General features: G+C 47.3%; 3 protein-coding genes and 1 long non-coding RNA gene across 7 annotated transcripts; 2 read left to right on the forward strand and 2 right to left on the reverse strand.

Moving 5' to 3' along the window:
• Window positions 1-98: 98 nt before the first annotated feature.
• On the reverse strand, window positions 99-891 carry LOC108609609 (uncharacterized). Of its 2 annotated transcripts, none has more exons than XR_016269552.1 (3): window positions 872-891; window positions 425-764; window positions 99-363 (listed from the first exon to the last, which is right to left on the reverse strand). It is a non-coding gene; the product is annotated as an uncharacterized LOC108609609 (long non-coding RNA). The 2 variants fall into 2 exon arrangements; XR_016269553.1 differs by having other exon boundaries at window positions 425-650; window positions 872-886.
• Window positions 892-1,061: 170 nt separating this feature from the next.
• Window positions 1,062-7,983, forward strand: ninaC (STKc_myosinIII_N_like and MYSc_Myo21 domain-containing protein ninaC). The gene is made up of 14 exons (XM_018004067.2): window positions 1,062-1,222; window positions 1,685-2,003; window positions 2,065-2,928; window positions 2,991-3,928; window positions 3,992-4,284; window positions 4,602-4,873; window positions 4,950-5,236; window positions 5,296-5,445; window positions 5,510-5,607; window positions 5,679-5,732; window positions 6,417-6,604; window positions 6,689-7,104; window positions 7,159-7,441; window positions 7,504-7,983. Exons 2-14 carry the CDS (start codon window positions 1,719-1,721, stop codon window positions 7,894-7,896), a joined length of 4,521 nt encoding a protein of 1,506 aa, XP_017859556.1. The 5' UTR covers window positions 1,062-1,222; window positions 1,685-1,718; the 3' UTR covers window positions 7,897-7,983.
• On the reverse strand, window positions 7,974-10,852 carry LOC108611429 (MTOR-associated protein MEAK7). The gene is made up of 8 exons (XM_018004072.2): window positions 10,596-10,852; window positions 9,833-10,057; window positions 9,457-9,772; window positions 8,996-9,369; window positions 8,901-8,928; window positions 8,758-8,836; window positions 8,602-8,695; window positions 7,974-8,481 (listed from the first exon to the last, which is right to left on the reverse strand). The coding sequence occupies exons 1-8, from the start codon at window positions 10,722-10,724 to the stop codon at window positions 8,377-8,379; spliced, it is 1,350 nt and encodes a 449-aa protein (XP_017859561.1). The 5' UTR covers window positions 10,725-10,852; the 3' UTR covers window positions 7,974-8,376.
• Window positions 10,853-11,186: 334 nt separating this feature from the next.
• gudu (Armadillo repeat-containing protein gudu) lies at window positions 11,187-14,214 on the forward strand. Of its 3 annotated transcripts, none has more exons than XM_089466282.1 (4): window positions 11,187-11,463; window positions 11,921-12,541; window positions 12,622-13,873; window positions 13,952-14,214. In XM_089466282.1, exons 2-4 carry the CDS (start codon window positions 11,934-11,936, stop codon window positions 14,090-14,092), a joined length of 2,001 nt encoding a protein of 666 aa, XP_089322408.1. In that variant the 5' UTR covers window positions 11,187-11,463; window positions 11,921-11,933; the 3' UTR covers window positions 14,093-14,214. The 3 variants fall into 3 exon arrangements, with proteins under 3 accessions (XP_089322408.1, XP_017859557.1, XP_089322407.1); XM_018004068.2 differs by lacking the exon at window positions 11,187-11,463 and adding an exon at window positions 11,703-11,860; XM_089466281.1 differs by lacking the exon at window positions 11,187-11,463 and adding an exon at window positions 11,712-11,851.
• Window positions 14,215-14,292: the final 78 nt, after the last annotated feature.

A 14,292-nucleotide genomic window follows, 5' to 3' on the forward strand; every position in this document is an offset into this window, starting at 1 on the left:
TGTATTATAATATGAATATGCAGTATATTTGAATCTCATACTCACATCAAAGGGGCAGGTGTGATTAAAGTTTGTGTAGTCCCGTATAGCTTTTACGAATAGTATAATTACTGGATTAAACGGCTTTTTGAGGAACCGGCAAATGTCTGCGGACGCATTATAAAGCCAGGGCTTATAGCCATTGGCTTTCTTCAGAAGCTGAGCTTCCATCGATATTTGATACGCTGGATATAACATGGTAGCATTAAAATTAAATACTGTCCTGTTACGACTTAATGCCTTCAGTCGACAAAGTTTTAGTTTGACCCAGCTTGCGTTGTGAACTCGACAGCGCGCATTTGTAAATTTAAGTTGCGCAGCATTCTATAGAAAAGACTTGTTGATTATCGAATAGTTACTTAGGATGAATGATGGATGTACTCACATTGGGATGCAATATTAAAACTAGGCACAGTTTGACTACCACAAGAATCACAAAAACTTTCCGCATTTCGACTCGTTCGTTTAGCTAATCGAAGCCAAATATCACATATACACTCCACGGTGGTAGCATACTACGTGCTATTAAAATCTTGACGGTGGCGATCATGCTTCTGGCCTCTTTAATGTAATACCAAATTCATTTCTAAACGTTCGATACGCTTGATGATCTGGTTAATAACACCCAATTAGTATTTTAATAGTAGTAGATTGGGATCATTTTGATTGGTTTCAACCAATGAATCGAATATTCATATTACGACTGAAGTGAAAATATATAGAGACTTCAGATGGGAGGCATGTGTATGTATGCGTGCATAAAATAAGTGCGGAATGATTAGCATATCAGCTTGGAGGGTTCAGGGTATCTCCTAGTCGAGCAGTCTCTTACTTGTCTTTAGCTGCACGTGAATGTCGCGCTGCCCGGGCTACTGAGCTACTAATTCAATTAGCTGGCTAAATAGTTGCCCAAGGTGCAAGCACTGAAAGGGGGCTGCTCTATGAATTGGAATTGGAATTGGAATAGGCAATTGGCTAAACGTGGTGCCTTGGTGTCGTTGCGGGGCTTCTTGGTCTCAGTAAAAAGCCGAAGAATCCGTTTGCACAACTTTCAGTTGAGTTTCTGCGGCGCTACGTGCTGCAAGCGTGCAGTCGATTCGGCAAATCCCTCTTGGAGCTTGGAGCAAAGAATACTTCCTTCATCAATTGTGGTGTGACACATAGAACTAACTCAAGTGAACAGGTTTGTTTCGTCAAGGACACTCACGTGCCCGAGCTGCAAAATGTGTTTTAGTCTAATGGGGGTTCATATGATGTAAGATGTCCAACCTATAGAGTCCTTAGGCATTGTGTGAATATCTACATCTAAGGTTATGGATACCGAGGGAATTCTAGTCAATGATTTCAGCAAACAGTATTTATATCATGGATAAAATAATACAAATTATATATAGCTCATTGGAAATTTCCAATGTTTAGTTGAGCTATACAACAGTTTTTGAATTATCCAAAATTTTCCCAATCATTCTGAATCTCTCCTCTCTGTCCGCTTATATAACTAGTGTTCCACTTGTGTTCAGAAGCCCTTCATGGGCAGTGTTATGCAACATTGAGGGGGTTAATGCAATTGACAGCGGCTAAAACGGGTGCAAGACTTTTCGTAAGTCATTGACTAAACACAGTAAATCCCTCTTCGCAAATGCAGTGTCCAGCGAGTTGTTCGGTTCAAGTAATTCAACATGTATTTACCGTACTCGCAATTGCCGGATCCGACCGACAAATTCGAGATCTACGAGGAGATTGCGCAGGGCGTCAATGCCAAGGTGTTTCGCGCCAAGGAATTGGACAATGATCGCATCGTTGCACTGAAGATACAGCACTATGATGAGGAGCACCAGGTGTCCATTGAGGAGGAGTATCGCACGCTGCGCGACTATTGCGCCCATCCCAATTTGCCCGAATTCTATGGCGTCTATAAGCTATCGAAGCCCAATGGACCCGATGAGATCTGGTTCGTCATGGAGGTTAGTTTCCGCCGGGCTATCCCAATAGCCATAGCCGGGCTAACCCTTCAACTCTTTACAGTACTGCGCCGGTGGCACCGCCGTGGACATGGTCAACAAGCTGCTCAAGCTGGACCGTCGCATGCGGGAGGAGCACATTGCGTACATTATCAGGGAAACCTGTCGCGCAGCCATCGAGCTGAATCGCAACCATGTGTTGCACCGCGACATACGTGGCGACAACATTCTATTGACCAAGAACGGACGCGTTAAGCTCTGTGACTTTGGCCTGTCGCGTCAGGTGGACTCGACGCTGGGCAAACGGGGCACCTGCATTGGGTCGCCCTGCTGGATGGCACCCGAGGTGGTGAAGGCCATGGAGGCCCGTGAGCCGGACATAACCGTGCGCGCCGATGTCTGGGCCCTGGGCATTACCACCATTGAGCTGGCCGACGGCAAGCCACCGTTTGCCGACATGCATCCCACACGGGCGATGTTCGCAATCGTGCGAAATCCGCCGCCCACCCTGACACGCCCCACCAACTGGTCGCAGCAAATCAATGACTTTATTGCCGAGTGCCTGGAGAAGAATGCCGAGAATCGTCCGATGATGGTGGAGATGGTGGAGCACCCGTTTCTCACCGAGCTCATCGAGAACGAAGATGAAATGCGCTCGGATCTGGCCGAGATGCTGGAGCTGGCAAGCGACGTGAAGACGCTGTACAAGGAGCCCGAACTGTTCGTGGATCGCGGCTATATTAAGCGCTTCGATGAGAAACCGGAACGCATGTATCCCGAGGACCTGGCAGGCATAGACAATCCAACGGACGAGAGCATACTCGACTCGCTGCGCAATCGCATGGAAATGGGCGAGTCCTACAGCTTCATTGGCGACATACTGCTCTCGCTGAACTCGAATGAGCTCAAGCAGGAGTTTAGCAATGATGTGAGTGTTCCAGCGTGTCCCATTTTAGATATACATATTATAAACATATTCCTCTTTTTCAGTTTCACGCCAAATACAAGTTCAAGTCGCGCTCGGAGAACCAGCCGCATATCTTTTCTGTGGCAGACATCGCCTATCAGGACATGCTGCACCACAAGGAGCCGCAGCACATTATCTTTTCCGGCGAGAGCTACTCGGGCAAGTCGACCAATGCCCGTCTGCTGATCAAGCATTTGTGCTATCTGGGCGACGGGAATCGGGGCGCCACAGGGCGCGTCGAAAGCTCCATTAAGGTCATACTGATGATGGTGAATGCCGGGACACCGGTTAACAACGACTCCACCCGCTGTGTGCTGCAGTATTGCCTGACCTTCGGCAAGACCGGCAAGATGAGTGGGGCCGTCTTCAACATGTACATGCTGGAGAAGCTGCGCGTGGCCACCACCGATGGCAGCCAGCACAACTTTCATATCTTCTACTATTTCTATGATTACATCAATCAACAGAATCAGCTGAAGGACTACAACCTGAAGGCCGATCGCAACTATCGCTATCTGCGCATACCCCCGGATGTGCCGCCATCGAAGCTCAAGTATCGTCGCGACGATCCCGAGGGCAACGTTGAGCGCTATCAGGAATTTGAGACCATTTTGCGCGACTTGGACTTCAATCACAAGCAGCTGGAGACGGTGAGAAAGGTGCTCGCCGCCATTCTCAATATCGGCAACATTCGCTTCCGTCAATCGGGCAAATACGCCGAGGTGGAGAATACCGACATTGTCTCTCGCATCGCCGAGCTGCTGCGGGTCGATGAGAAGAAGTTCATGTGGTCGCTGACCAACTTCATAATGGTAAAGGGCGGCATTGCCGAGCGGCGACAGTATACGACGGAGGAGGCACGCGATGCTCGGGATGCTGTCGCCTCCACTCTCTACTCGCGTCTGGTGGACTTTATCATCAATCGGATCAACATGAATATGTCCTTCCCACGTGCCGTCTTGTAAGTATGACCTCATGACAAGTGACAAGTGTCTGATCGTTAATCCGATGACCCTCTGTACAGTGGTGATACGAATGCCATCATCGTCCACGATATGTTCGGCTTTGAGTGCTTCCATCGCAATGGCCTGGAGCAGCTCATCATCAACACGCTGAACGAGCAAATGCAGTACCACTACAATCAGCGCATCTTCATTAGCGAAATGCTGGAAATGGAGGCCGAGGACATCGATACCATCAATCTGAACTTTTATGACAACAAGACGGCTCTAGACAATCTGCTGACCAAGCCCGATGGACTGTTCTATATCATAGACGATGCATCACGCTCCTGTCAGGATCAGGATTTGATTATGGGTAGACCTGGAGCTTAGTCTGTTGACCCTACATGATATTATTTTCCCACGCTTTACTTGTTACAGATAGTGGGTAGATTCAAATCTTAAGCCCTCTGGAATAGTTTTCTTATATACTTTTCTCCTACTCTACAGTAGATCAACATCTTATTCTGTTGAATAATTCATTAGTAGACCCCGAGATTTACTTTATTTCCTTGACTTCCTTCAGTCTAGGTGTACTTATTTCATTTCGCTACGCTTTGGTTCCTTATACTTTTCTCCCTTCAGCCCTTATGATATAATTTGACTACTCACGGCCTCCTCTGGTTCTTTAAGATCGCGTTTCGGAAAAGCACAGCCAGTTCGTGAAGAAGCACACTGCCACAGAGCTATCCGTGGCCCATTATACGGGCCGCATCATTTACGATACGCGCGCATTCACTGACATCAATCGGGACTTTGTGCCGCCGGAGATGATCGAAACGTTCCGCTCCTCGCTGGACGAGAGCGTCATGCTCATGTTTACCAATCAGTTAACCAAAGCCGGCAATCTGACCATGCCCTTTGAGGCCATACAGCATAAGGACGAGAGTGAGCGCAGATCATACGTGAGTTGCATACAATCGTAGACCGTAGACCATACGTAGACCCAACTCTCACTACACTCATTTGTTGCTCTTTAAGACTCTAAACACGCTCAGCGCTGGCTGCATCTCGCAAGTGAACAATCTGCGCACCATGGCCGCCAATTTCCGTTTCACCTGCCTGACCCTGCTCAAAATGCTCAGCCAGAACGCGAACCTGGGCGTGCACTTTGTGCGCTGCATTCGCGCCGATCTGGAGTACAAGCCGCGTGCCTTCCACTCGGACGTTGTGCAGCAACAGATGAAGGCGCTGGGCATTCTCGACACGGTCGTGGCGCGACAACGTGGCTACTCCACACGCTTGCCCTTCGAGGAGTTCCTCAAACGGTAGGCAGCGGCACAGCCATATCTTCATCCAGTCTGATCGTCTTTGCATCCCACTTCAGATATCAGTTTTTGGCCTTTGACTTTGATGAGACGGTTGAGATGACCAAAGACAATTGTCGTCTGCTGTTCTTGCGCCTCAAGATGGAGGGCTGGGCACTGGGCAAGACCAAGGTCTTTTTGCGCTACTACAACGATGAGTATCTGGCCAGGTGAGCTACGCTGTCAAATCGACAAACTCTAATGAGCACACTAAACTGTTATCATCATCGCCAGGCAATACGAGCTGCAGGTGAAAAAGGTCATCAAGGTGCAGTCGATGATGCGTGCCCTGCTCGCACGCAAGCGCGTCAAGGGCGGCAAGGTCTTCAAATGTAAGTGGCGCCATCTAAGGCAATGCTCATCTCTGTCCCTCCCTAACTCTGTCTCTGTCTCTATCACACAGTGGGCAAGAAGGGACCCGGCCAGCATGACGAGGCCGCCAGCAAAATACAAAAAGGTAAAAGAACTCAAGTTGATAAGCTTAAAGATTACGATGAGGAAAATATCGACATAAGTGAGACACCATCGGAGGCCGATGAACTGTTTCTGGAAGCGCGTAAGGACGAGGCTCTCGCCGCCGTGCGCATCTCCAAAATCGAACAGGCCTCGGTCGACGAATAGATCTCGCACTATTTTTACATAACCAAATGCAATGCCCGTGTGGGCGCGTATACTACTAATTCGTGGGGGGTAGCACTACCGATATACCACATACCAAATACTACATACATACTACTGCAACTACAGCATGCATAATAAAATATCAAACTAACCAAGCCGCAAGTTTGCATTAGTGGTTAGGGTCTCTGGCTGGTCGATGTACCCACACACAACTTAAGCCGCTTAGGAGGGTGTCTACCTACATATATATACATCTATCCAGGTGTCCACCCACCTTTGGTGATGCAACCAATCGGCTTAGTGGGACGTGGCCTACAGAGACAGATGAATTATAAGTGTTGCATAGAAAATAAATGAAAATTTAATTAAATTAAGGTGACTCCCCACAGACTGACCGCAATTCTGACATGCCACTAACCCACTCCCTCTCTCTGCTCTCTCTCTCCTCTCTCTCTCTCTCTCTCTCTCTTTGTCTCTCTCTCTCTCTCTCTCTCTCTCTCTGTTGTGCTTTCCTTATCAGCTTTTCGTGGTTTCCGAGACCGTGTCCGCTTACCGCCATTGGTGAATGAGAAGTCCGGACAGCTCAATCAGAATACGGCGGATTTCATTCGACCCTTTGCTAAGAAATGGCGCGAGAAATCCATCTTTCAGGTGCTGCTACACTATCGAGCCGCTCGCTTCCAGGACTTTGTCAATCTATCGCAACAGGTATGCCAACCCTCCCTCCTTTCTTCCCACCTTCCACCCTTTCAAATTGCATTATCACTAATTGAAATGGCAACACCTGCACAGGTGCACATTTACAATCAACGCATGGTGGCTGGCCTCAACAAGTGCACGCGAGCGGTGCCCTTCGAGCGAATCAATATGCGTGAGGTGAACTCTTCCCAGCTGGGGCCGTTGCCCGTGCCCATCAAGAAGATGCCGTTCCGCTTGGACCAGATACCATTTTACGACACCCAATATATGGTGGATCCGGCCAATTCGATCACGCGCCAAACCTTTCCGAATCACCTACTGCTGCAGCAGACGGAGGACGACGAGCCCTGGGATAGTCCATTGCAGCGCAATCCCTCAATGACCTCGTGCTTGCTGACCTACAATGCGTATAAGAAGGAGCAGGCCTGCCAGACGAACTGGGATCGCATGGGCGAGAGCGATAACATCTACAATCAAAACTACTTCCGGGATCCACAGCAGCTGAGAAGGTGAGTTCCATTGCGGAATCCTAGTGGAGTCCCTTCTCAAATTTAACCCATCAGGAATCAAATGCAAAGGAACATGAATGCCTATAACAATGCCTACAACAATAACTACAACAGCAGCAACTATCAGAACGCCAATTGGGGAGTTTATCGATCCGGATCGCGTCGCAATTCCTTAAAGGGCTATGCGGCGCCGCCGCCGCCGCCACCGATGCCATCCTCGAATCAGTATCGCAATAATCCCAGCCAGCAGCAACGGAACTACCAGCAACGCTCCTCATATCCGCCCTCGGATCCGGTGCGGGAGCTGCAAAACATGGCGCGTCGCAACGAGGACGATGTAAGTAACGTCAGAGAATACGATTCGGACTCGAACTGATTGCAGCACTTCTCTCCTGGCAGAACTCTGAGGAGCCACCATTTAATTTTAAGGCCATGCTGCGCAAGACAAACTATCCGCGGGGCTCCGAGACGAGCACCTACGACTTCCACAATCGCCCCGGCTGGGACAACAACGACCAGCAGCAGCAGCACACATTCCAGGCACCAAAGCTACGATCGACGGGTCGACGCTACGACGAAGATGGCCAGAACTCCAACCACAACCAGAACTCCGGCAATTATGGTGTGTCGCGCAATTTCGGCCAGCGGGCTCCGCCGCTGCGCCAGACGCCGGCGAGCGTAGGACGCAGCTTCGAGGACAGCAATGCGCGCTCCTTCGAAGAGGCCGGCTCATACGTTGAGGAGGAGATTGCACCAGGCGTTACGCTCTCGGGCTATGCTGTTGACATTTAAAGTACATTAATTAATGATCTACTCATATTGTGGCGTGCGAGATATTCTAATTAATTAATTGTAGCAATAAACTTGAATTCAGCAAAATATTAGCGATTTATTGAAACGCGAAAAAGAGGGGAGATTTACGACGACATTACATTGCTTTTAAATAATTCACAATCACTTGTAGGCCTAGAACGCAACAACAATACTTTCAGTATTACATAGACACTATGCATAATACATTCTATATACGTATGTATGTATATATCTCAGTATATATAGATTATAGATTATTAATATTAATAGCTTAAGTGTTGTAGGAATGGAAAGAACCTTGTACCCAGGATTTGATCTAAAGTAGTTTGAAAAGGTTTTTAAAGCTAAAGTAAATATGTATAGGTTTAAATCGCACACTCAAAAAGAGACATGACGCTATAAATTCTTGAATCTGATAAACTCCAAGATTTCACTCAATGCCTTCCATGTCGACCGCCATCAATCATCCATGCCCGGCTCACGCAGACCATCCGAGTGCATTTGCTTGCCGGCGATTTCAAGCATGGCACGATCTTCCAAATTACCATCCAATACAGAACGTTTCTACAGGAAAAAGCGAAACGCATTTAAAGAAAATGTATGCAAACTTATATTTACATATGTTATAAAATACTTCCAAGTTTTTACTTTCGGCCCTCTCGCTTAATTATATGGAATATTTACCTGATTATCCCCGCCGCCCTCTTCATCATCCTTGACAGGCAAATCGCCTACAGCCCAAACCTCCAAGTTGCGTATTTTGAATTGCTTACGTTTGCTATAAAGAAGGATATTTTTCGTTATTTTATATTGAACCCCAAAATAGTAGCAGGAACGCACCTGAGCTGCACATAGTCGGCATATGTAGTACAGCTCTCGACACTCTGACCCTCGCCAAACATGCAGTCCAACCAGAGACCTATTTATAATACAAATACAGCTATAATCAAATTTCAATTAGAAATCTATTCAATCGGTCTTACCCCAATAGTCGAACTGTCCACCCATGCCCTGTAGAAAAGAGCATAGTAATGATAATATAAATCGATATACGTCTATAGGCTGCACAATTACTCACCAGCCCATTAGGCATTGTCTGCTGATTCAAGTTAAGATACTGATAGTGGTCATTGTAGCCAGTGGCGCTGAAGCAGCGCATGGCTGGACTGAGCGTATAGAGCAACGAAGTATCGTTACCAGCGAATTGGGGCTTAAGTGCCCACGATTCAGGTGCATAGCCGCCGAAAATGTATTGATCCTCGTCCTCGATGAAAAACAGCGTCGGTCCCTTGTCCATCATCTTGCCAAGCATTGTGGAGAAGCTCTCGCCGTGGATTTTCGACGAGAATAGGAAACGCCATTTATGACGCATCTCGCGCGGCAACTGTGCATTAATATACAGCACATGTGGCAGCTCGATGATTGGCCGGTAGTGGCTATTATGCGGCGCATCTGTGTGTGTGTGTGTGTGTGTGTAATTAAATGTGATTTACGATTGTCATGATTGAGATACAAACAACGCCATTGCGCATTACATACCGCATAGCTGGGGCAGAATGGAAATTTCCATCTCTTTGACGATTGTTCGCTTGCTGCCGCCGTGCCGCGTGTAAAGCTGCGCGAACACCTCGCGCCACAACTGTAGAAATTGTGGCGTTACATGGAGCCAACGCTCCAATGCCTCATTGTGCAAAGGGTGCTCCAAGTCTTTGCTTAGGCTGCGCATCAGCCCCTTGGCAAAGCTGCAGAGCGAACGCTCCGTGGTAATCACGCCCAGGTCTTGCCAGTCCTTGATATTGGAACTCTTCAAAGTGCTCTCCAGTTGCACATAGCTCTTAATGACAGAGTGTATATACTGTAAACAGACTGGCCATTAATTAAGAACTAACTCAGTTATCATCAGATAAGAGCGCACCTGCTCCAGTTTTTTGCTGCTCAAACTGTCGTTGGGGCTGCACTGCAGAGATGACAGCAACATTTGCATTTTCATCTCAATGCTGCCGCGCTCCATAATGTAGTAGGGCTCGCCAAATTTTTTCAATGGTATATTGATGACTTGCTGGCCCGGCTTCGTTGGCATAAACAGATATTGAGCCGTGGCCTCGGCTAGCGAGCGCTCGATTGTCTGGGACCACGCTTCCTGTTTTATTCGGGCAATCCAAAACATGCACACGCACACACACATACATAAAAATAAACAAATTAATGCGATCGTAAGCAAACTCTTTGATTACAGAGCTAGAGGGGACGAGCACACTGTTAATATTTGATGACAATTGCTGTACTCGTCACGTCCATTGTTTATCACAAATTCAATTTCGTTGCCATAATTATGTGTTGGCCCCCTTGGAATCACGACTAATTCGTTAGCAAGCAAATTAGACGAGGCTAAACAAACAGAAAGTCAGCCGCAAATGCGCAAAGCAAATAAATTCGTCTAGCCAAAGACATGATTGTACAACCAAAAACGTATACAGTTAATGCAAATTGTTATTGATAACGCCGATATAGGCAATGGGTTTTCACGCACATACGCACATACAATATATATTATCTATGGAGTCGCATGACACTGTTGCGGCAAACCTTGAACTTGTGACCGGAGCCGCTGGCAGCCAAGCATTGATTTGTTGGCCAAAAATTCACAAAAGTGCAACGACCCGATAGCGTTCACCTACCACAAGTCGATCTGAGGTTAATTTCTCTAATGCACCGCCAGATGCATTGCGGTATGCCGTTTCTAGAAAGCGCAATTCCTCATTTGTGTACACATTGTCCGATTCTTTTCTGCTACTAGTGTTTCCCATAGTTGTGTGATTGTATTTTATAGAGAGTAAATACGCTACTGACGCTTCGAATTTAAATTGAAAAAGAAAAACACAACAAAGACTTAACACAGCTGTTGGGCAGTGTGACCACAATTTAGCTGCATCAAAATGCTGTTAAGCCCAATTCGCCGCACCGCTGCCGCAGCACGCTCTGCTCATTTTTGCGCTCCGCTGCAGTGCGCCGCACCGTTTATTATGTAAAAAGTCAAAATCTTTGTTGCCATAATTGTCGGGGGTAGGAAAAATTATTAATAGCATCTGATGTGACCACAATGAGTGGCAACAAATTCTGTGACACTTACTCTGCAGCACCGCATTTGTAACCTTTTGCTGTCATTTTCCTTTCTCTGTTACAATGTCTGTTAAATCGTTATGTTAAATGTATATCGATTCAGAATTATCGGTTATTGGTAACGGATTACTCGACGCATAGCCTAAACTGTCTTTCAACAGCTCATTAAATAAGTCCCTTGTTTGCTTCCAAGCGAAACTTTATCTAAATGAATTAAAGAAAAAAAGAGAAAAATTGAAAGCGATGTAGCCGAGCGGTCAGAGAAAAATTATTGAAAGCACGTGTGTATATACGAATTTGGGTGGGACAAAACGATCCAATTTCTTGTGGTAAATATTTATATGTGTTGTCCTATCTATTTGTTATATGGCTAGAACTAAAAGAATACCTTTCGATCACTTGAGGAATTGTGAATATTTTACATATGTAAGTATTTATATTAAAAGCTCTATTAACGTCAAGTTCTTTAGTTTTTCGGCATTAGCCAAAGGTGACCGTACCTAAAAAAAATTTCGCAATTTCGCCGCACCCCAACCTCATTGGGCGCACTTTTTAAGAATAGTCGTTTATTTTTAGGTAATTTGAATATGTTAATATTGTTTTAGTGGCAATTTTCGGTATATTTAAACACGAAAGCAACTGATTTCCCCTACGCCAATATAACATAATAACTTTGTGAACGTTGCCCTGGCAACAAATGTTATTTGATCGATTGATTTGTACGAATATGTTGAAATTCCTTTACGTAAACTACACACAAATTTCTGAAAATTTAACTTCATCTACAGCAACAGGCTCCTCACTAATTACTTGTGTATGAAAGGTTGTGTGTATATATATATTCGTAAATATTTAAATGTAAATATATATTATATATTGATAGCTTGTGCTCCACAATGATTGGCACCGCCGGGCAGCGTCGCCCGCGAAAGATCCGCGAACAATGTGGCTCCTGTCCGGATCGCTTCGCCAGGGACAAACGTCAAGTGGTTATGAATGATTCTGATACCACAGAGGAGGAATCGTCAACGGACGAGGAAGAGCGCTGGAAGGATGTGGCGCGAGCTGCCGAAATTCCTGCCGAATATTACAACATCCAGAAGCTGGTCAAGTACATCAAAGCGGGCAACCAAACAGCCACCATAGTTAGCCTCTGCTGCCTGCAGGACTACGATCTGCGCGTCCAAATCAATCAGTTCGCCATCCAAGATATTGGTGGCCTGGATGTCTTAGTCAACATACTGGAGTGCAACGATACCAAGTGCTGCCTGGGCGCCCTCACAGTGCTCGCCGACATAACCCTCAATATTGACATACGGAAGACGATCGTGGATCTCGATGGCATACCACTGATTGTCGACATTCTCAACTCATCCATGAAGGACTTGAAGACCATGGCCGCCGAGACCTTGGCCAATGTCAGCAAGGTTCGCCTGGCTCGCAAATACGTGCGCCAGTGCGGCGGCATTTCCAAGCTGGTCGATCTGCTGGACATCAAAACGAGGTAGTATAGTGAGGTAGCTATATTCGGGCGCATATCACATCTGTTGTATATATGAACTTCTCGTTTTCGATACGCTGCAGTATATTGCAGACGCCACGCAATCAACTGACCACCGAGGAAATCGAATTTCTGGACATGGCCCGAGCCGGTTCACGTGCCCTTTGGACGCTGGCCGACTCCAAGCACAACATGGAACAGATGCGAAAGAGCGGCATTGTGCCTCTGATGGCCAACTTGCTGAAGTCCGTGCACATTGATGTGGTCATTCCGATTATGGGCACCGTGAAGAAATGCTCGTCCGAACCGAAATTCCAGCTGGCCATTACCACAGAAGGCATGATAGCGGATATTGTGACCCATTTGAATTCGGAGAACATCGATCTGAAAGTGGAGTGCAGCACGGCGCTCTACAAGTGCGCCTTTGATGCAACCACCAGGGATCTGGTGCGCGAGGCGGGCGGACTGGCGCCGCTCGTCAGCATCCTGAAGGACAAGTCGGTGCGGGACAACAAGCCGTTGATCAGAGGCGCCACTGGCGCCATTTGGATGTGCGCCATGTCCGATGAGAATGTCGAGCAATTGGATGACATGAATGTTGTACACCATCTGGTTGGCCTGCTGTCCGACGAGTGCGATGAGGTCCTAACCAATGTCACCGGCGCCTTGTCCGAATGCGTGCGCTTCAAGCAGAACCGCAAGGCAGTGCTCAATTCGAATGGATTGCCGGCAATGGTGGCATTGCTTAACTCCTCGCACGCGCCGCTGCTCGAGAACTTGGCCACGGCGATCAAGGAGTGCGCCGAGGATCCAGAGAGTATGCGTATTTTAGAGCAATTGGATGCAGTGCGTCTGGTTTGGTCGCTGCTCAAAAATACGAGTCCGCGCGTCCAGGCGAATGCCGCCTACGCCATTTGTCCATGCGTCCGGAATGCTACGGATTCCGCTGAGCTTGTGCGCAGTCTGGTCGGCGCCATGGAGCTGGTAGTGGGTTTGCTCAAGTCCAAGGAAATCATGGTACTGTCAGCGGTCTGTGCGGCAATCGCCACCATCGCCTTGGACCAGACCAATCTAGCCATTCTAACGGATCTTCGTGTCATATATAAGCTCGCCGACTTGGTCAATACAACGGATGATATGCTGCGCATGAACCTAGCGGCGGCCGTCGCTGCTTGCGCCTGTTTCGGCAACAACACGGAGGAGCTGGGACGCCTGCGCACCGTCACACCCATTGTCACCTACATGACCAGCGAGAATCCTTTGGTGCACCGCACCACGGCCATGGCCCTCGAGAAGCTATCGATGGATCCGCAAAACTGCATCACTATGCACCAGGTCTGTATCCATGTGCCTTGGCTGCTAATCTGTCTAATCCCTAATCCCCTTTCCCTATTCTCTATTCCCTGTCCACAGAGCGGCGTGGTACCCTTCCTACTGGAGTGCATTGGATCCACCAATAAGGAGCTGCAGCTGGCTGCCGCTGGCTGTCTGCGCAACATACGTGAGCTAGCTCTGCGCGCTGAGGAGTATATGCTCAAGATAGACGATGATTAGGCCCGTTGGCCAAGGTCGATAACTGTATTAATGCTTTTACTGTTTAAAATTGTTGCAAGTGCAAATATATGTATGTAGCTCTGATTGAGATTTGGGAGTAGGGGATTGCTACATTGATTAAAGCTGCTCGACTTTGATTCAACTCCAATTAAGATATTCCCAGACGACACCTATCGATAATTGTACACATACATATATAC

Source organism: Drosophila arizonae, chromosome 3, assembly GCF_054131065.1.
Source record: "Drosophila arizonae isolate 15081-1271.41 chromosome 3, UAZ_ARI_1.0, whole genome shotgun sequence".
Taxonomy (NCBI): domain Eukaryota; kingdom Metazoa; phylum Arthropoda; class Insecta; order Diptera; family Drosophilidae; genus Drosophila; species Drosophila arizonae.